The following is a 23,143-nucleotide window of genomic DNA, read 5'->3' as shown; positions in this document are numbered from 1 at the left end:
GGTAGATCCTGCCCCAGGGTGGAGTGGTACCAGGAAGGAGATCAATGGGGCAGTCATAAGGCCTATGAGGTGGTAAGATCTCTGCTTGTTTTTTGCAGAAAACATCAGCAAAGTCCTGGTAGGCCTTGGGAAGACCCGGTATAGGTGGAGCCACAGGGGTTTGACAAGTGGAAGCAGACTTGAGGCATTGTTTGGGAAAGATGGACCCCAACTTTTGATCTCCCCGGTGGTCCAGTCAAGGGTAGGAGAATGACGTTGGAGCCATGTCAGACTGAGAAGGATTTCAGAGGTGCAGTTTTATAGGAAAATAAATTCTATTTTTTCGTGATGCAGTTAAATGCTCATAAGCATTTCCGTTGACAGAAGAAATGTAGAGCGGCTTGACGAGACTGGTCACTGGGATGCTGAACCTATTAACAAAAGAGGCCAAAATAAAATTTCCTGCAGAACCGGAGTCCAAGAAGGCCACAGCAGAGAAAGAGGAGTTGGCGGAAGGAGAAATCTGCACAGGCACAGTGAGACGTGGAGAAGCAGAATTCACACCTAGAGTCGTCTCACCTTTGTGAGGTAACAGAGTGCGTCTCTCCTGACGCGGAGGGCGGATAAGACAGTCTTTTAGGAAGTGTTCGGTACTAGCACAGTACAGGCATAGATTCTCGTTACGGTGGCGAGTCCTCTCTTGTAGGGTCAGGCGGGACCGATCCACTTGCATAGCCTCCTCGGCAGAAGGCACAGGAACAGATTGCAGTGGACTTTGGAAGAGAGGAGCCGGGAGAGAAATCGCCTGGTGCGAACAAGATCCATTTCCTGTCGGAGCTCCTGGTGTCTTTCAGAGAAACGCATGTTGATGCGGGTGGCCAAATGGATAAGTTCAGACAGGTTAGCAGGAATTTCTTGTGCGGCCAGTACATCTTTGATGTTGCTGGATAAGCCTTTCTTGAAGGTCGCGCAGAGGGCCTCATTGTTCCAGGATAGCTCTGAGGCGAGGGTACGAAACTGGATGGCATATTCGCCTACGGAAGAACTCCCTTGGACTAGGTTCGGCAAAGCAGTCTCGGCAGAGGAGGCCCGGGCTGGCTCCTCGAAGACACTACAAACTTCAGCGAAGAAGGACTGGATAGTAGCAGTGGCAGGATAGCGGTGTGGCCCATGACAAGGCCTTTCCAGACAGGAGACTGACCACGAAAGCCACCTTAGACCGTTCAGTGGGGAATTGGTCCGACATCATCTCCAAGTGTAGGGAAAATTGGGACAGGAAACCACGGCACTGTTTAGAGTCCCCATCAAACTTGTCCGGTAGAGACAGGCGGAGGCTGGGAGCGGCCACTTGCTGCGGAGGAGATGCAGGAGCTGGCGGAGGAGATGATTGCTGATGCTGTGGCAAGAGTTGTTGCAGCATGACGGTCAGTTGAGTCAGCTGCTGTCCTTGTTGCGCGATCTGTTGGGATTGCTGGGCGACCACCGTGGTTAGGTCAGCGACACTAGGCAGCGGGACCTCAGCGGGATCCATGGCCGGATCTACTGTTAGGATCCGGATAGGCATGCAGCAAGGACACTGGTGGTGGATCCTCTGTGTCAGTGGGGTGATGACGTGGGCCGTACCAGGGGAACGGAGTCTAAGGGGTTACTGGTTTTCACCAGAGCCCGCCACAAAGCGGGATGGACATGCAGCTGCAGGTAACCCCCAGGTTGTTCCACCCGATAGCGACTCAACCCCAGCTGACGGCTGAGACAGGCGCGGTACAAGGGACAAGGCAAGAGCAAGGTCAGATGTAGCAGAAGGTCAGGGCAGGCAGCAAGGATCGTAGTCAGGGGCAACAGCAGAGGGTCTGGAACACTGGCTTGGAACATACACAAAATGCTTTCACTGGCACTAGGCAACAACATCCGGCGATGACAGGAAGGGGAAGTGGGTTTTTATAAGGAGGGAGCAGGTGCAGGTACTGATTGGGCCAGGCGCCAATCAATGGCGCACTGGCCCTTTAAATCTCAGAGAGCTGGCACGCGAGCGCCCTAGGGAGCAGAGCCGCGCGCCGGGACTGAGCAGACGGAGGACGGGGCAGGTGAGGAGATTGGGATGCGAGCCGCGGGTGGGCGCGCCCTGCTGCGCTGGTCGCATCCCCGCCGGTGACACTAGTGCAGCGCTCCCGATCAGCGGGTCTGACCGAGGCGCTGCACGGAGGTGAACGCCGCGAGCGCTCCGGGGAGAAGCAGGGACCCGGAGCGCTCGGCGTAACACTCCCACTGCCCTGCATCCCACTTCTAACTATTATACTAAGGGTGAAAAGAGCTGTGTATGTGATATCATGTTTTAAATCTGTTTTAAAACCATTTTAAGTTAATCTGGGAAATGCAAGGATCCTGCATTTCCATTAATTGTTACCTTGTATTTAATCAAATAAATTTTGTTATACCTTGGACATAGACATTTATTGATTCTTTTTGCTACAGACACATCCATCATACCATTAGTTTAACAGTGTATCCAGTCTTTGCATACTTAAACTATACTTAACCACACTCTGACCCCATTACAGTTACAGACCTACATCACATCTCTTACATCATACCTACCACATATTTTCACACATCTCTACAGTGTATCTAGTTTTCAACTACTTAGTTACACTCTGCTCTCACTACACCAATAGACCCACACCACATCCCTAACTACACACAATATTAAACCTCCATCCCTGCCTATTTATTATTTTTTCTTCCCATTTATCTATATATATCCCTGTTGTTCACACTACAACTACACATATTCCTATTACATCTAGACTTAGTTAAGTAAACCTTTATAAATGTAGTATACCAACAAATTAGTTATCTAAGCAAATAGTACCAAAGATGTAAAGATTATGTGATAAAGGATTAAGTGTTAAAGCAGCCTCCACATTAATGTGAAACTCAGGTGGTTTATATGACAAAAAAAAAAGTGTCTAAAAACTCATAATAATTATAGAAATAATAATTTAAAAGAACTGTTATTTAACATCGCTGTGGTATGTTTTTTTTCATGCTAGAACCTACAACTTGTGCTATGTATAACTATTATTTATATTCATCAATTTCATTAATATGTTATGAAATAGTTTAGCTTAAAATTTCATTACAAAGGAAGATGTCATATATTTAACTGTTAGAGTTGGCAGTTTACTTGTATCACAGTGTATATACAGAGAATGCAGCTACAGTGTTTAATCCCATTTTATGTATAATAGGTAACAGCTGAGAGCGCCACTCTTATTATTAACTATACGCAATCAATAGTCAAAGAGACATTTGATTACACAGAGATTGGAAGAAACATAATACAGAAGAAACTGGTAGAAAATATCATTTTGTTGATATCTAGTGCTCTGGAGGTATATTCCAGATGGCCTGAACTAAAAACAGTATTTGAGGATGGAGTAGAATGTATAAGTAATTTGATATTGGTAAGTTGTAATAACCATATTTACTTAATTCTCTTTCTGCCCAGTTGCCTATTTTAAAGATTTGTTATTAACCCCTTAAGGACCGAGCGTTTTTCCGTTTTTGCATTTTCGTTTTTTTGTCCTTTCCTTTTAAAAATTGTAACCCTTTCAATATTGCACCCACAAATCCATATGATGGCTTATTTTTTGCACCACCAATTCTATTTTGTAATGACATCAGTAATTTTACCCAAAAATCTACGGCAAAACCCCCCAAAAAAACATTGTGCGACAAAATTGAAGATAAAACACAATTTTTTAACTTTTGGGGGCTTCCGTTTCTACGCAGTACATTTTTTGGTAAAAATGACACCTTCTCTTTATTCTGCAGGTCCATACAATTAAAATGATACCCTACTTATATAGGTTTAATTTTGTCTTACTTCTGGAAAAAATCATAACTACATGCACGAAAATTAATACGTTTAAAATGGTCATCTTCGGACCCCGATAACTTTTTTTTTTCACTGTACGGGGAGGTTTGAGAGCTCTTTTTTTTTTGCGACGTGATCTGAAGTTTTTATCGGTACCATTTTTGTATTGATCAGACTTTTGCATTTGCGCATGCGGCGATACCACATGCTTATTTTTATTATGATTACATATTTTTTTTATGGAATTTGGGTAGAGGTGGGGTGATTTAAACTTTTAATAAGGAAGGGGTTAATGGGTGTTTTTTTTAAACTTTTTATTCAACTTTTTCTTTTGACCCTTTTAGTCCTCTTTGGGGACTTTTGGGAGGGATCATTAGATTTCTCATACAGATCAATGTGGTTTCATAGATCCACATTGATCTGTGTGCTCTGCGCTCGATTGATAAAGCCTGGCCCTGCCAAGCTTTATCATTCTCAGAGCCGCAGCAGCCACGGCAGAAGAGGTAAGCCCTGGACCACTAAGGATGTTTAAATATCCCTTTAGACATTTAGGGTTAATAGCCGGCCGCAGCAATCACCACAAGTCTGCTATTAATGCTGGTCCCAGCTACAGGAATCAGGTGTGGGCCGCCCGGTATGATGCGGGCTCGAGTCAGGAGCCCACATTATACACCGTTTGCCGTTTTAGGATGAGCCTTAGTCGGCAACCGGTTAAGAATATCTTAGTATTAACTCTGAGCACCGGAGCAACTAAACAAATGTTTTTTTAGAATAGGGTCACACATGGCGTATTTTGCGTGTATTTGCTGCTGCGTATTTTCCTACCCATTGAAGTCAATGGGTAGCAAAATATGCAGCTTTCTCCAATGAGTAGGAAAATATGCAGCAAAATACGGCATTTGTGACCCTACCCTAAATGTTGTTTCAGAGTTTCTATGGGGCTGATGGTTGATTGTATATTTTGGGCTTGGTTTAAGCACTAATAGGGACTATAGTCATTGTAGTAGATTTTCCTTCAAACTGAGATAGCTTTACACCCTATTTGACAAATAAAGTATAAAAAAAAATTAGAAAAATAAAAAAAGAGACTTATCAAAAGCTGTGTAGAGTAATTGTTGTGCAGTTGCCTATATCAACCAATCAGCAATCAGTTTCTTTTTTCATTTTTTTCTCTGAAAAATTAAAAAAAGCGATCTGATTGATTGCTAAAGCCATCTGCACCGCTCTTGCTAAATCACCCCAAAGTCTTTTTATTTTGATCTTTGAGAATGAACAATAAAAATAAAAAAATAAGTAAGAAAACGTAAAGAAGACCACCTCACCCATTATTGTTGTAATGCTAACCCTGACTCCATTACCTTAAAATAGACATGTCATTTATTGAAATTAACAATAGCTATTAATTAATAATACATTGTTTATATTAGGCTAGCACTTATTAACTAGAATGCCAAAATCAGAATTTTTTTTAATTTTTCAAACTATAAATCTAACATCTCCAAAAAAGTTCAAATAAAAATATTAAAATGTAGTCTAACAAATACAAAGTCATAGCTGTTATAATAATGTTTACTTAAAATTGCTAAACTGAGTCTAGTTCTGAAGGCCCAAAATACCTTGGTCCTGGACCAGTTAAAAATGTTTTTATAATGGTGAATTGAAGATGGAAACACTTTTCCAGACTTTCCCATTAATAATTTAATAAAATAATATTTATTTATATAGTGATAACAAATAATACAGCACTTTAACACATTATGCAGCACTTTAGCAATATGGCATTAGGCTAGAATGCTTTTTGAGATGCCCCATAAAAAATACAAAAAAGAAAAAGATTACTATTGATGAAATATGGCCTATTCAGAAATCACACAGATGTTGTAGAAACACATTCCCTCCTCCTTTAGCCACCCATATCCCTTCCCTTCATCATCTGCCTTCCTTGCTTAAACCTGATGAACTTGTGTCTTTTTCAGCTGTAGTAACTGGGAGGGGCTATGTTCACACACAGTTATTTTTACAGCTCAAAATTAAGTTTAAAAACAGTGTATGGACCTAGCCCAAGTGTGTAACTATGTGTTTGTCCCATCTGCCTTGATACCATGATATCCTGGTGAAACCTCTCGTCTTGTTTGGTATCAACAGTTCATGACAGTTGATGATTTAGTTTTGGGGGGCTGGATGCACTACATGTATGACAAATACAACTGTAATAACTATAAAACAAAAACATGCAGTTTTCTGTTCAGGTCTCTGTATGGGGCAGCATTTATGATTTCACTTATTTCTTTTCTAAATTTAATTTACATTTTTGTATATTTGTATTCTAAAGTTTTTGCAATTTCAATTAGCATTTTAATGATTAAACTTAAACATATTAAACTCTTTTGACATGTTGAAGAGACATTTCATATAGAGACTACAAACCACAAGAGTATAGAGACCACAACCTATAGCTAGAATGTGCTCGGAGAAGTGCATGCTGAGCATGTTTTATTTTAGCTCTGTGACATGAGACAGAAACACACTGTAAGGGCGTCTATAGGGCCGTCTCTGTCATGTGCACAGAGAGTGGGGAGAAAGCACTTAGCTACATCCTTCTCTACCCTCTAATTCTTGCAATTGGTCAGGGTCTGAACACTAATACGCCGACAAAATAAAACTTTTGACATGGCTGTACAACAGATACATGTTAATTGTTTGAATGTAAATGTTTATTTTTATTGTTATTTTTATTTTATCTCTAGAAATACCTTATTTTAAATAATGAACAACATTTTGCTGTTAGCACAAATTTCTTGGAACTTCAGACCTTCGTGCATGAAAATATACATAATAATATCCAAAAGATTGGTTCCTCAACATTTTACTTGCCAAAAATATTGGATAATGAGACAAAAAGACAGAATACTAGTTCAAAATGTTTCATTAGCCAGCTGAAGTCTTTTAAGAAAAATCCTTACATTTGGGCCAAATCATCTTCTGAGGTAAGTGCATGTGTGGTCAGTAGCTTATATGCTAGGACAAAACATAAAACATCAGTGCAAAAGATTTTAACAATATTGTTGATCCCTTAGATATTTGCTTGTACTTGATTTATAGTATATAGTAATTTATTCTTTAGCCAGGAGTAAAATTAAAGTTGTCTGGGATCCTAGGACAATCAGAATCATGGGCTCCATAGTACTGATGATTGTCAGATGATCATTTAGGAACTGCCCAAATGACAGAATAGTAGGTCCACCTGTGTTTTTTTACGTGTTTTCATTGAAAAAACGTAAGTGTGAATATTTAGTAGTATTTATCTGGTTTGCAATTCTGGTGGTTGCTTGCAGAAACAGTGAACAAGTTTAAGAAATACACCCCTCATGTACACTACGGACACTTCACTCAAAATTTCCATTGGTCTCAGTATTTGATTCTGCCGAGTGAATGAGCATGCTGTCTGATTCTGCAGAAGAGTATGTTGTGCCCAGAATAGCTTATTTGTCAATGGGAATTTGATTTCCACTGTTTATTTCCGCAGTAAAATACCACATACATAAGCTCCGATTTCGGGCAGTGCAGATTCCGCAAGGAGATATCTTGTGAAATTTCCACAGTGTGTATTGGCCCTTTATAATGTGATAGGGGTAGTTTTCATTACATTACTGTACAGTGCCATGTGTTAAAGGAGTAGTCCAGTGGTGATTCAGTGGTGAGCAACTTATCCCCTATCCTAAGGATAGGGGATAAGTTGCAGATCGCGGGGGGTCCGACCGCTGGGGCCCCCTGCGATCTCCTGTACGGAGCCCCGACAGCCCGCGGGAAGGGGGCGTGTCGACCTCAGCACGAGGCGGCGGCCGACACGCCCCCTCAATACAACTCTATGGCAGAGCCGAAGCGCTGCCTTCGGCAATCTCCGGCTCTGCCATAGAGATGTATTGAGGGGGCGTGTTGGCCGCCGCCTCGTGCGGGGGTCGACACCCGCTATCTCGGCGGCAGTCGGGGCCCCGTACAGAGAGATCGCAGGGGGCCCCAGCGGTCGGACCCCCCGCGATCTCAAACTTATCCCCTATCCTTAGGATAGGGGATAAGTTTTTCACAATTCTCTAAAAAAACATCACCATAGCAAGCTATATACAAACATTAGCATATCAAAGCATGCTGGGAGATTTAAATTGTACTGTAATAACAGGGTAATTTAATATTACATTGTTATAAAGATATTGCAGCATGCTGTATCCTACAAATAAACTTGCCTAAATATTTGAAATTAATATTTGAAATAACATCTCTTACTGTATCTTTCAGGTTAATGGTGAATTCACAAGCCTTAGTCTTTTTGACTGCTCAACTAGAAAAAAACTGAGTGCTCGAGATATTATAACGCCAGTCACCATAGAAAGTGATAACCAAAATCAGGTCAGTTATTTTTTGTCTCTGACAACCATATTTGAACTTTATTTATGGAAAATGTGATGATGTAAAGCCTTTGAAACAGTGTTGCTGCATGCTTACCCATTCTTGCTTGCAGCTCAGGGCCCCATGATTGAGTCAATTTCTTTTGTCTTCTATCTCCTTGTACCCTCTCCATCCTAGCACTTGGACTCTTACAGTTCACTGAGGAGAGGGTGTCCTCTTATGGAAAAATCATGTTTGCCCTTACCCACACTTGGATTTTGTCTCAGTGGCCACAACAACAGCATCCAGCTGGTATGAGTACCCCTAGTGGTGTTATTTATAATGACCAATTTCACATTTAGATGTGGATTTTTTTTAATGAAGTATATTGCAAAGATTAACATTGTAACACCAGTGGCTGTCCCACTGCTTACCTCAGACGAGCCACACACTCGGTTCTCCCTCCCTGCTGCAGGGAACAGTTTCTGGTGCACCCCATAGGGGCTGCCTCTTTAAGGATCCATGCGCATTCCTGATATTCCTGTCCTTCTAGGACCACCTATATGAGAGCACTCCTCCCTTCCTGTGGTGCCTAAGCAATAGTTTAATTCCTGAAGAGTTAAGGTGTCTCCTGTCCTGCTGATCAATGTTCCTGACCTGAGCCTGATATCCTGACACCACTTTTGCGTTAGTCCTTGTACATGCTTAAAGTGTTAGTGTTGTTAGAAACTACTTTTTTTCCCCCATTTAATGCTTCCTTAAAAAGTAGGCATTTTCCTAATATCCTTAATTAAAAAATTTGATTGATAAAGATGTGGAAAAAATGGTTACACAAATTAATTGGACACTATGGGTCTGTCTCTTTCATTTTGCAAACGAACCCTGAAATCCAGCCTATTTGGTCCATCAAAAAACTGACTAAAATATCTGAGGGGAGGGGGTGGGTGGTGCGGTTATCTCCATTCTGTGCCTCAGAGCACAAATAAGATGCAGAAAGCTTGCAGTCTCTAAGAAGAGAAGCATTTACATGCACAGTGACAAGCAATACAAGGTGCTAAACTATTGTTTATATGCAAAATGGATTCTCTTTGGTCAGTTTATGAACTTCTTTCTTGTGTATTTGCACCATATAGGTTCCACGTGGCTGCTGTTGGGTTATAAAAAGCATGCTCTTTGGTCACAAAGATGTGAAACTGTAAATATGTTACATTTTTGGCTCAAAATGCAGGTTTTTCTTCTGGCCTTGCACCATATAGTTTCACATGGCTGCATTAAAGTTATATAGAGCATGCATTTAGATAGAAAGTTTTGCAAATGTAAAAATGTTTGTGAAAACCTCATGACGGGAGAGGGAGGGGGGAGCAGAGGAGCTTATCATACTCTGGGGGAGGAAAGGAGCTTATCATACTCCAGGGGATGCACCCCCAGCCCCCAAGAGAAATTCAGAAAGACATCACAGCAATACATAGATCAAAAGGTATTTTACGGGGGCAGGGCCTGCATGGAGAGCTGAGCTCCTGCTAGCCCAGCTCTCATTATGCTGTCAACATCATCCTTTTGGTCTCCAACTGTCAGGGACTGACCAGGGGACAGGGAGAGTGAGCCCTAAACTGACCCTAAAACCACTCTCCCTGCCTACTTGTCCATCCACCCGAAACAGTGGATCGACAACTGGGTGCCAGGCCCTCCCTTATCTAAAGTGCAGGGGCCTAATAATAACACATAGTAATAAATAGTCGGTCACAAACCAGAAACATAACAGGTTCATAGAACTCTATAGTATAAAGTTCAGAGGGCACAGATAGAGTTAGTACAGAGGATAATATATCAGCAGACATGAACAGAGGACTCAGTGGTCGTAAACAGAGGACATAATAGATAAGCGGTCATGAACAGAACTCCAAAGATCCGAATAAAGAACTAATAAACATATAGAGCTCAAAACACCAGATAGGAAAACAGATTAGTCTGAACATACTCCAGAACAAAACAGGAATAAGCTTAATCCCCTAGAAAAACCTCAGGTAGACACAAGAATAACAATACCCTCTGAGTCCCCACGGACCAGTAACAGGGATATATCGCTAATCAGGAATAATTGCAATCGCTCCGAACACCTCCAGTAGACACAGAGTCCCCATGGACAGGTAGCAGGGATGCCAAGTTACAACTCAGAAAAAACGAATACAACAGGATATAATTACAGAACACTGTTCACACTGAACACAAGACAGGATAAATCGCAATCCGTCAAAACACCTCCAGTAGACAAGGAGTCCCCATGGAAGAGTAACAGGGATGCAACATAGGACACTGTTCACACTGGACACACAAACTGTACACTCCACTCCACTCCACTAAAGGAGTAGCCATAATAATAAATCCAAATAGACTACTGGCCAGCGGCACACTGAAAACACAGAACGTCATATAATCGGATACAAGAGAAAACGCAGTGTGAACAGACACATAGCAAAAAGAACATACAAATCCTAAAACTGACTAAACAAACGCAGCTTAAAATCTACTAAGAGCATGCCACATAACGTTGGCTAAAACCAGAAAATACAAAGTGCATGCTGAAACAGAGATAGTAGATTAAAAGCTCAAACAAATGTGTTTCACCAAGAGCTCCATGCAGCAATTCCAGCATCTTAGCAAGTCAGGATATAATGAAGTATCACCAGCCCTGAGGCTATGCTGAGCTGATCCTTATCTAGACACACCCTAGGAGCAATTGGATAGCAAGCCAGAGATGTTAACTATTCCCTGTCGAGGGAACATAAAACTGTTCACACACAACCAAACCAAGAGCTGTGTGTGAACACAGGCCAATACAGACATGACACTAACTCACCCCCTTTTTGTGCTTCCGGTGGCTGCCTGAGATGCCGGGTGAGTGGAGAGAGGAGCGCTGGGACTCGTGCTGCTGCGGCCCTGGCTGGGATCTGGGATCCCTGGGGAACTGCTGATTGGGCAGCGGAACACTGTGTATTACTTCAGTGGAGGCGGTAGAGGTAGAGGCATATAGACCCTAGTGGTGGAGAGTGGTCCGCCATTACTGGACTTTCTTGGGCGGGGCTAGCGGTTAACTGGGATACTCCCGTGCCCTGGAAGTGAGGAATGCAGGAGCGGCCTCGGCAGACTGCAGCTGCTGCTGGTGGTGACAGCAGAGGGACTTTAACACTAGGTGCCTCTGCTGAGAGTGGAGAGTGCTATCTATAACCTAACTTGGGGGAGATTGGTGGCTGAGCAGCTAATCTCTGGTCCTGCCTGAAGGTGGTGGCGAGGTGGACCCCCTACTACTGTGAGTCTTCAGCCTGGAAGGGATTGAGTTTGCCCTGTGCATTATTCTGAGCGGCTGAGTGCTCCCACCAGGCCCGGCTGTGTGCTCCTGAGTACTGCTGTTAGCCCCCTGTTGTGCTGGACTCTGTGACTCTACTGTCTCCTGAACGCTCTCCCCTGGGCCTTTTGTTCTTCTGGTTATCTGGCTCCTATCCTATTTAGAGTCTGCCTGGGCCCTGTGGGACTTTGCTTCAACCCTCACTGACCCTGAAGTGTAGGCGTGCTAGACTTTGTGGTTCTATTGCTATTGTTGGAACATCCAAGAAGCCGGTCTAAGAAAAATAAACATGCAGCTGAAGCAGCCAGACATTCTACAGAGGATGAGGTCTCCTCTAATGAGGGTCCTCCACCTGCCGGTGAACATGCTAGACGTGTCTCCTGTGCTCCTACCCCTCTGGCTGAGAGCTTTAGAAGCATGTGCAGAGACCTTAAAGACCAATCTACGAGGCCCCCGGAGGTGGCAGATGGATTGTCTCCTGCACCCTCTCCTCCTATATTTTCTGGCTCTCCTAGCTCTGAGAGATGCTGCTCATCTCATCATTCTGCATGTCCTGCTGACTCAGTTGATCAGAAGTTTACACAACTTTTAGCAGCGTTCACATCTTGCCAAACAATTACAGTTTCCAAGGTCTTTGAACTCCATCAGGAATTCATGATACTCCATCATGAGATCTAAAAGCTCAGTGAGCGCACTGGAGAGTTTGAGTGCTGGGTTTTCACCATTGAGGACACTTTACAAACTATTCCGGCGCAGTTGACATCCATACAGCGACAAATTAAGACTGTACTTGACAGGGCGGATGACATGGAGAATAGGCTTAGGCGCAACAATATCCGGCTGGTGGGCCTGCCCGACAAAGCAGAGGGCTCAGATCCGGTCTCCACTTATATCAGGTTTGGGTTTGATTTGTTATCACGGAGGCAGAACTATATATGATACTAGGTAATACAGAGCTTCAATACTGTAATTCACTATTGTAAGAATACATCTTAAAATCAGCCTGATACTAGGTAATACAGAGCTTCAATACTGTAATTCACTATTGTAAGAATACATCTTAAAATCAGCCTGATTAGTTCCTGATAAGAACAGATAAGTAATTAAAGGTGTTATTCACCATAAGGGGATTTTAATACGTATCTGCCAGACAGTAATGAACATGCATAGGAAGGATCTAAGCTTGTCTTGGGGCTGAATGGCTATGTTTTGAGTCCACCATAACACTGTGGCTAGCTTTTTGTGAACTGGTATTTCCTGTTTGACTTTTCTTTTTTGCCTACAAATCCCATAATTAAATTTTCCTCCCTCCCACACCTCAGCCACCCCACCCATTGAAACATAAATGAGCTGCATCCATTTAAAGGACCAGTGGTTTTCAATCAGGGTGCCTACAGCTGTTGCATTAGTTGCAAATTGATCTCTCTCCCACCAAGCGATCGCTTCACTCATTGAAGCAGACAGGCTCTCTTTCATCAGCTGATTAGTGAGGTCAGATCTCGGCCGCATTGTCACCTGGAAAAAATCTGAGACAACAGTAATTTTGTATGCTGTTAAAAACAAATATTGGGGTGAAAATCACAGAGGAATTGTAAGAAAACTGTCACACATAGGTATAGACACTGTATTTACAGCCCCTGTAGCATAGTCAAATAAAAAAAAAATAATCCTGGAATACCCCTTTAAATACACCACATTAGGCAAGAAATAATTAAATATAAATTATAATTTAAGTGATTCTGAGATAAATTTTCGGCGTTACTTGCATCCTTTTTTGTTGAAAAATACCAACATTTCATGAAAATTTTGAATATTTAACATTTTTCTAACTTTGAAGCTCTTTACTTGTAAGGAAAATGGATATTCAAATACATTTTATTTTTATTCAAAAATACAATATGTCCACTCTATGTTGGCATCATAAAATGGACATATTTTTGCTTTTTGAAAAAATTAGAGGGCTTCAAAGTAGAGCAGCAATTTTCAAAAAATTCATGAAAATTGCTAAATCTGAAGGGACAGATGTTACAGAGCTACAACTCCCAGCATGGGCAGTCCAGGCATGCTGAGAGTTGTAGTTTGGCAACATCTGGAGGGCTACAGTTTGGGAACCACTGTAACAGTGGTCTCCAAACTGTGACCCTCCAGATGTTGCAAAACTACAACTCCCAGCATGCCCAGACAGCCCTTGGCTGTCTGGGAATGTTGGGAGTTGCAGTTTGGCCTTCCTAGTGGTTGCCACAGTAAAGATCACTTTACTTTCACTTTCAATTACCCCCCCCCCCCCCCTGTAGTTTCCCTACCTGACCCAGGATCCAGCATTCTCCAGCGACGATCGGGGATCTCCAGGCATCTTCTCCTGCAGGTACCGGCCTCCATCTTCTTCCCACAATCCCCTCGACATCCAGGGGTGGGCAGAACAGGGGGTTGCTATGGCAACCCACTGTCCTGCTCTGCCATTGGTCAGAATCAGTTCTGACCAATGGCAAGGGATAGGAGGAGATCTGACTCCTAGCCCTCAAGATGATCGGGGCTGTCCCGGACAGCTCCGATCATCGCTATTTTCCGGGTGATCGGGTCACCAGAGATGGCAGAAAATCCCATGTCTGAATTGACATGCGATTTTATGCGATCGCCAACATGGGGGGGGGGGGGGCTCAGGACCCCCCTGGGCGATGTGCCGGGGTGCCTGCTGAATGATTTCAGTAGGCATTCCGGTCCGGTCCCCAACCGGCTAGCGGTGGGGACCGGAATTCCCACGGGCGTATGCATACGCCCTACGTCCTTAAGGGCTCGGGATGCAGGGCGTATGCATACACCCGGCGTCCTGAACAGGTTAAAGTGATATCATCAATACCTGCCACGTTATAGTGTACTAATTCTGAAGAAGGGGGTGCACAGAGAATATCTATGTCATTATGAAAAATTATAAGTACTAGTGCACAATTAATACCAATAGATAGTGCAAAAATACATATTAAAATAGTAATTATCTAAAGCCGCACAAAATTTTTTATAAAATGTGATGCCCTTTACAATAGAAAATAGAATACATTTTTTTTTTCAAAAAGTGGTATTAATTTATATAATATCCCATCGAAGGATGCAATGTAGCTCTATTCACCATTCCCATACCAATCATAACACCACACATATTCTTATGCAATATAAATTATTATAGATATTATGGAATGAAAGGTACTGAACAATCTATACAATATAACATATTATCATTAACATATGACACATAGGAGCAAAAAGGATCCCTATCATGATTATCTGAATATAAATAATATTAATAATTACTAGTGAAACCCTTTCACAGAAAAGCAGCAAAAGAGAATCCTTCATTTAGTCCATCCGGGGCCATACATTTCATCCTATGTATCCAGCGGGCCTCCTCCTTACGGTCTTAGGGATTTGATACGCAGGATTTTAAGCTGTGCTCCGTCATTCAGTTTATATTGAAATCTGCAGCAGAAAATCCTGCGCATCAAATTTGCGCAGAATACTGTACGTGTGAATAGACCATTAACCTGCAAATTGTCAATATTACCTTTCCTGGGCCCTAGTTTTAATTAGCATAATCCAATAAATTGCAAATCAAAAAGATTACCGTCATGTAATAACTGCATATGGTGTGATACCGAAGTATCTGCCTCAGTTCGGATATTACTGAGATGTTGGGAAATCCGTCGCTTTAGTTGTTGTGTCATCTTTTCTATATAATCAACAGAGGCCACTGAACACATACAGAGGTGAACAACAAGTAACAACTATTTAACCCCAGAAAGGAGTTAAAGGACAACTGTAGTGATCAAAAATCCCTGCCCAAATGTTCCCCAAACAAAAGTTATACAATTCAGTCAATTAGTTCTATTTACCTATATGCAGCCGTTTCTGAGATATTAGAGTTGCCAGCATAGCCCAGTAGTCCTGCGTCCGTCCCCTATTCATTACATTGCAGCCGCCATCTTGGGGACGGAGATCTCTTCCTCCCAGCAGTGTTTGTGCTCCCCCTAGCCTCTGTCGGGTCCTCCCTGCTTATGCATATGCATGAGCGGGTGCTTTCTGAGGCAGCCATAGGCTCAGCCTCAGAAACGCCCCTATCTGTAAGATTCAAGCAGGGGGAGAATGAGGACGTCCACAGCTCCTCCCCCCTCCCCTGCTCTGTCTACATAGGACCTCACTTATCACGGGGAGGTTTCAAGTTTTCATGGGGGAAACAGAGCAAACCACAGAGCGGGGAGGGGAGGACGTGTGTGTGAAGGAGACATATTACACTGCAGGGGCTGGTGGTGTATAGACTACAGGGAATAAATATCATACTGGAGATGATTTCTGTGTGTGAGAGGGGGGGGGACTACTGAATGACACATGCTGGGAGTTGTAGTCCCTGTTATGTGTGTGTGTATGCCAGTGTTTCCCAACCAGGGAATGCTGGGAGTAGTAGTTTTGCAACATATGGAGGCACCCTGGTTGGGAAACACTGGTGTATGAACTACAACTCCCAGGAGACTACAGAGATACAATAGAGGTGTTTGTGAACTACAACTCCCAGGAGATTACAGAGATACAATAGAGGTGTTGGGGACATACAACTCCCAGGAGACTACAGAGATACAATAGAGGTGTTGGTGAACTACATCCCCCAGGAAACTACAGAGATAAAATAGAGGTGTTGGTGAACTACAACTCCCAGAAGACTACAGAGATACAATAGAGGTGTTGGTGAACTACAACTCCCAGGAGACTACAGAGATACAATAGAGGTGTTGGGGACATACAACTCCCAGGAGACTACAGAGATACAATAGAGGTGTTGGTGAACTACAACCCCCAGGAAACTACAGAGATAAAATAGAGGTGTTGGTGAACTACAACTCCCAGAAGACTACAGAGATACAATAGAGGTGTTGGTGAACTACAACTCCCAGGAGACTACAGAGATACAATAGAGGTGTTGGGGACATACAACTCCCAGGAGACTACAGAGATACAATATAGGTGTTGGTGACCTACAACTCCCAGGAGACTACAGAGATACAATACAGGTGTTGGTGAACTACAACTCCCAGCCAGGAGACTACAGAGATACAATATAGGTGTTGGTGAACTACAACTCCCAGGAGACTACTGAGATACAATAGAGGTGTTGGTGAACTTCAAATCCCAGGAGACTACTGAGATACAATATAGGTGTTGGTGAACTACAACCCCCAGGAGACTACAGAGATACAATATAGGTGTTGGTGAACTACAACACCCAGGAGACTACAGAGATACAATAGAGGTGTTGGTGAACTACAACTCCCAGGAGACTCCTGATACAATAGAGGTGTTGGTGAACTACAACACCCAGGAGACTACAGAGATACAATAGAGGTGTTGGTGAACTACAACTTCCAGGAGACTCCTGATACAATAGAGGTGTTGGTGAACTACAACACCCAGGAGACTACAGAGATACAATAGAGGTGTTGGTGAACTACAACTCCCAGGAGACTCCTGATACAGTAGAGGTGTTGGTGAACTACAACTCCCAGGTGACTACTGAGATACAATAGAGGAGTTGGTGAACTACAAATCCCAGGAGACTACTGAGATACAATAGAGGAGTTGATGAACTACAACTCCTGATACAATAGATGTGTTGGTGAACTACAAATCCCAGGAGACTACTGAGATACAATAGAGGTGTTGGTGAACTACAACTCCCAGGAGACTACAGGGAATAAATATCATACTGGAGATGATTTCTGTGTGTGAGGGGGGGGGGGGGGGGGGACTACTGAATGACACATGCTGGGAGTTGTAGTCCCTGTTATGTGTGTGTGTATGCCAGTGTTTCCCAACCAGGGAATGCTGGGAGTAGTAGTTTTGCAACATATGGAGGCACCCTGGTTGGGAAACACTGGTGTATGAACTACAACTCCCAGGAGACTACAGAGATACAATAGAGGTGTTTGTGAACTACAACTCCCAGGAGATTACAGAGATACAATAGAGGTGTTGGGGACATACAACTCCCAGGAGACTACAGAGATACAATAGAGGTGTTGGTGAACTACATCCCCCAGGAAACTACAGAGATAAAATAGAGGTGTTGGTGAACTACAACTCCCAGAAGACTACAGAGATACAATAGAGGTGTTGGTGAACTACAACTCCCAGGAGACTACAGAGATACAATAGAGGTGTTGGGGACATACAACTCCCAGGAGACTACAGAGATACAATAGAGGTGTTGGTGAACTACAACCCCCAGGAAACTACAGAGATAAAATAGAGGTGTTGGTGAACTACAACTCCCAGAAGACTACAGAGATACAATAGAGGTGTTGGTGAACTACAACTCCCAGGAGACTACAGAGATACAATAGAGGTGTTGGGGACATACAACTCCCAGGAGACTACAGAGATACAATATAGGTGTTGGTGACCTACAACTCCCAGGAGACTACAGAGATACAATACAGGTGTTGGTGAACTACAACTCCCAGCCAGGAGACTACAGAGATACAATATAGGTGTTGGTGAACTACAACTCCCAGGAGACTACTGAGATACAATAGAGGTGTTGGTGAACTTCAAATCCCAGGAGACTACTGAGATACAATATAGGTGTTGGTGAACTACAACCCCCAGGAGACTACAGAGATACAATATAGGTGTTGGTGAACTACAACACCCAGGAGACTACAGAGATACAATAGAGGTGTTGGTGAACTACAACTCCCAGGAGACTCCTGATACAATAGAGGTGTTGGTGAACTACAACACCCAGGAGACTACAGAGATACAATAGAGGTGTTGGTGAACTACAACTTCCAGGAGACTCCTGATACAATAGAGGTGTTGGTGAACTACAACACCCAGGAGACTACAGAGATACAATAGAGGTGTTGGTGAACTACAACTCCCAGGAGACTCCTGATACAGTAGAGGTGTTGGTGAACTACAACTCCCAGGTGACTACTGAGATACAATAGAGGAGTTGGTGAACTACAAATCCCAGGAGACTACTGAGATACAATAGAGGAGTTGGTGAACTACAACTCCTGATACAATAGATGTGTTGGTGAACTACAAATCCCAGGAGACTACTGAGATACAATAGAGGTGTTGGTGAACTACAACTCCCAGGAGACTACTTGTGTGATTGAGTGTATACAGGAGAGCCGAGTGTGATTGTGTGTCTCTGCTCTGCTGTATACACTCGATCACACACTCAGCTCTGCTGTATACACACGATCACACACTCGGCTCTGCTGTATGCACCTGATCACACACTCGGCTCTGCTGTATACACACAATCACACACTCGGCTCTGCTGTATAGACACAATCACACTCGGCTCTCCTATATACACTCGATCACACACTCAGCTCTGCTGTATACACACAATCACACTCTCGGCCCTGCTGTATACACACATTCACACACTCGGCTCTGCTGTATACATATGATCACACACTCGGCTCTGCTTTATACACTCAAACAGCCAGCAGAAAGCTGTCATGGCATGCTTGGATGTATAGTCTTACAACAGCTGGAGTCACCTCTGCAACTCCAAGCATGCACATACAGCAGAAAGCTGACAGGGCATGCTGGGATTTGTAGTCTTGCAACAGCTGGAGGCACCACTGGAATTCCCAGCATGCCCGAACAGCATATAAAATAACTGGGCATGCTTGGAGTTGTAGTTGTGAAAAAGATGGAGGGACCCCTATCAGGACAGTTTTATAGACAAACAATTATGGTTTTTTTTAACCATTTTTACTTTCACTATCCACTCTCCAGTGCCGACACTGCTGATTCTAGCTATGCAGGCTGTCTGTCTACAGTGAGCACGGAGGCAGCCTGCTTCATCACTGGACAGGAGCCAGCATGGGGAGGGGGAGATGAGCAGAAGGGGAGGGTGTATGCATAGGGAAGGGAGATGTGGGCATCACAATATAATAATTTGCTCGGGGGATAGAACAGGGGGAGGGCAGCAGCTTACAGGAAGTAAGCACAAGGCATGATGGGAGATGTAGTTTTACTTTAACTTCTCCTCCGTAATTCGTGTGCTGATAACGGGAGAACGACTGGGCCAATTTTGATGAGGGAGACATCGTTGGAAAGGTCTTTCAAAGACCTATTAAATGAGGTAAAAAAAAGTTTTTTTTGCCCAGCACTGCAGATGTCCTTTAACTACAGCCTCTATATGGGTATGTGTTCAAATAATAAAATACCTTTATTCAGTTAGGGTAGAGGTTAATCAAAAAAGCACACACTTAAAAACACTGCCCCAATCACATCAGATTAATGTATATTAAGTCAATATTGACAGTCCCTATCCGCTGGCTTAAACCAGTTAAAATCTGCGTCTAATCTGACGTACATGAACAGTGTTCAATACTAGTGACCATGTGGAGCACAGAGGTTAATCGTATATAGGAGAATGTAACCTCACGTTTTCTCTGACACTTTTCAAGAATTTAACTCTCACATTTTATTTTGGGGTCGTTATATAGATGATATATTGATTTTTTGGGACAGCACCACACAATTATTTCAATCCTTCGTTCAAGCACTTAACACTAATCATATTAATATGCACTTTACTTCTGAAATTCATGATAAATTTCTTCATTTTCTTGACCTCACTATCACTATTGATTCACTTGGTCACATTCACACTTCTATATATCGCAAACCTACGTCAACCAATAGTTTTCTCAATTGGAAGAGTTATTATCCTGTACCATTGAAGAAAGGTATCCCTATCAGTCAATATCTACGAGCCAAAAGGAATTGCTCTGATCCTCTTAAATTTCAAGAAGAATGTGATCTCCTGTATAGACGCTTCACCAATAGAGGTTACCCTAAGAAAGTCCTTCACAAGGCCTTCGCCAGAGCAAGGGCTACTCCAAGATCTGAATTATTACGTGATCACAAATTGGCTAAAGACAATAGTGGCCAAAAGATCATTAGGTGTATCGGAACTTTTGATCAACACAATCAAAAAATCATGAATATACTTAGGAAATATTGGCCTATATTACAGGTGGACAATGACCTTAGGGAGGTGATCTCTACTCACCCCTCTATAACCTATCGTAGAGGACCCAATATTCAAAATCAAATAGTTAGGAGTTTTTATGCAGAGGAGTCTGCATCTAGTTGGTTGAAATCATCAATTCAAGGATCACATCCATGTGGACGGTGCAATTTTTGCAAATTTATGCCACGTACAAAAGAATTCTCTAATCCGATTGATAATCGGAAATATCAAATTAGGGACTTCATCACCTGTCAAACGACGGGGGTAGTGTACCTAGCCACTTGCAATTGTCCTAAAATCTATGTAGGAAAGACAGTTCAACAATTGCGTAGGCGTATCTCAAAACATATGAGTACTATTAACACCTATCAAGATACGCCAATTGCTAGGCATATGAGGACTGTACACAATGATGCTCCCTTTGAATTACGTTTCTGTGGCATTACCCAGTGTAAACTAGGTCCGAGACGTGGCAATCTTAACACCAGACTGCTTCAAGAAGAAGCCCGTTGGATTTGGAGATTAAAATCCCAAAGTCCAAATGGACTGAATGAAGGCTTCACCTTTGCAGCCTTTTTGTAGGACAGGAATCACTTATTACAATTGTTACTATATAGAAGAGCCGTTATAAGCCTTTATTAATCATACTTATGATTAACTTCCGTTGATGATATGAATTAATTATGACTACATCTATGCAGAACAGATGAGTATTTGCTCCTCCCTCTATCGATTAATATTTCTTTGTTCTGATCTTATACCTACGTTGCTAGGTTGGCCGTCCTATATTGCCAGATAGTAACTTATTAGTGCTCTCGAATTAACCTATCACTTGCTACGCAGTCGTTGTTCACATGAGTGGTTATATTGTGTATTACAGCTCTATCACAATAGCCATGAGTGAATCATATGCCAAAAATCGGCTAAGTGCCGGCGCATATGTCTGTCGCGCAGCTTCCAGCAGTGCCTGTATATGACTAAGTATTCGCGCACGTTCTTCTGCGCATCCGTACTGCGCATGCGCCCATATCGGAGGTTCGGGAAGCTATTAGTTAGCGCAGGACCGATGGCGCACATACGTGTACAGCTTCCGGCACCAATGAGGAGTTCAGAAGCTTGATTGTTCTCAGCTGGTTGGTCAAGGATGCTGTCAATCAAACGAATATAGCAAGATGCATCCTGGTCTAAAATTCATTGGCCAGGAAGCGGTCAATCATTAGTCTGCATGTGATTGTAACCAATGAGATGTCATGTTAATACAGGAAGTGACATGTTCTAATGACGTTAGAGACAGGAGGTTATTTAAACCCCTGCAAGGCTTGTTTGCACGCCATTTGCCTCTTAGCCCTTGATAAAGCCACAGCCTGTGGCGAAACGTCGGGCGGGCGGGCAATGTGTTAGATTTTTAATTGTCTCACACTATAGACTGTGGACTGCAGCCACAGTCTAATTTTTCAATTCACTTCTATAGCATGCAGTGTCATGCCAATCAATGCACCATGGATCAATATGTGTGAGGTTATTTTAATCTCGGCTCATTAAACGTTAAGTTTTATATTGGGTGGGAAATTTAGGGTCTTAGTGACCGCTTAGCGGTCAAATGTTAATAATGTAACCCATGTACCACGCCTGGTACTCAATACGACGATTGTGATTGATGCACTGTACTCTGTTCTAACTGGTTACCCTAAATAATAGGGGCTCAAAACCAGATGATGGAGGTCTCTGTTCAGATGATATTAAATATAGGGACTGTCTAGTTGTTTCTATGCATCCCCAATACTTGTATGTATTGCACTGTTCCTGCTGTGCACGCAGGACTGGTGCTTGTTGGTTTTTTTCTGGCCACTGAGATTATTATTTAGAGATGCATATTATTAGAAATCACTACTGATGTGTTGGGGGAGCAATTTAAAAGGTCAGGCTGTCAGTTGGAAGTTTCCCCTGGGAAGTTTCCCCTGTGAACACTGTTCCTTTTGCCCCTTTATAAGGAAGACAAAGGTTTTTGTCAATCCGATTGACTCACGTAAATATGACATTCGTCAATTCATTAATTGTTCTAGTAATGCAATTTATATTGCCATTTGTACTTGTTCAAGAGTATATATAGGAAAGAAGACACAACCACTAAAGCTAAAGATTTCACAAAATCTCTGTAATATCCGAACTGGGGCAGATACTTCCATATCACACAATATGCATTTATTACATGATGGTAATCTTAAGGATTTGCAATTTATTGGATTATGCCAATTAAAACGAGGGCATAGGAAAGGCAATATTGACAATTTGCTGCTTAACCTGTTCAGGACCCATGACGTATGCATACGCCATCACACCCTGGGTCTTAAGGACCCATGACGTATGCATACGTCATGTCTTTTCCTGGTCTCCGCCGCTCACCCGGCGGAGATGGGAAGCGGATCCCTGCTGAAATCCTTCAGCAGGGATCCAGGGCAAACGCCGAGGGGGGCCATGTATGCCCCCCATGTCGGCGATCGCCGCAAATCGC

General features: G+C 42.9%; 1 protein-coding gene across 5 annotated transcripts in view; it reads left to right on the top strand.

Annotated features, from left to right (window-relative positions):
* The window catches only part of PKD1L1 (polycystin 1 like 1, transient receptor potential channel interacting), a 329,432-nt gene that overhangs the window by 149,938 nt on the left and 156,351 nt on the right, over positions 1-23,143 (top strand). For all 5 annotated transcript variants that reach the window (XM_056520283.1, XM_056520285.1, XM_056520284.1 and 2 more), the window contains 3 exons: positions 3,228-3,443; positions 6,604-6,843; positions 8,150-8,260. In XM_056520283.1, coding sequence (XP_056376258.1) covers positions 3,228-3,443; positions 6,604-6,843; positions 8,150-8,260 — 567 coding nt within the window. The remainder of the gene's footprint in view (positions 1-3,227; positions 3,444-6,603; positions 6,844-8,149; positions 8,261-23,143) is intronic.

The sequence above is a fragment of the Hyla sarda genome, chromosome 5, assembly GCF_029499605.1.
Source record: "Hyla sarda isolate aHylSar1 chromosome 5, aHylSar1.hap1, whole genome shotgun sequence".
Lineage (NCBI taxonomy): Eukaryota > Metazoa > Chordata > Amphibia > Anura > Hylidae > Hyla > Hyla sarda.
The sequence above is the reverse complement of the archived record's forward strand: the minus strand, read 5'-3'. Positions and strand labels throughout refer to the sequence as shown.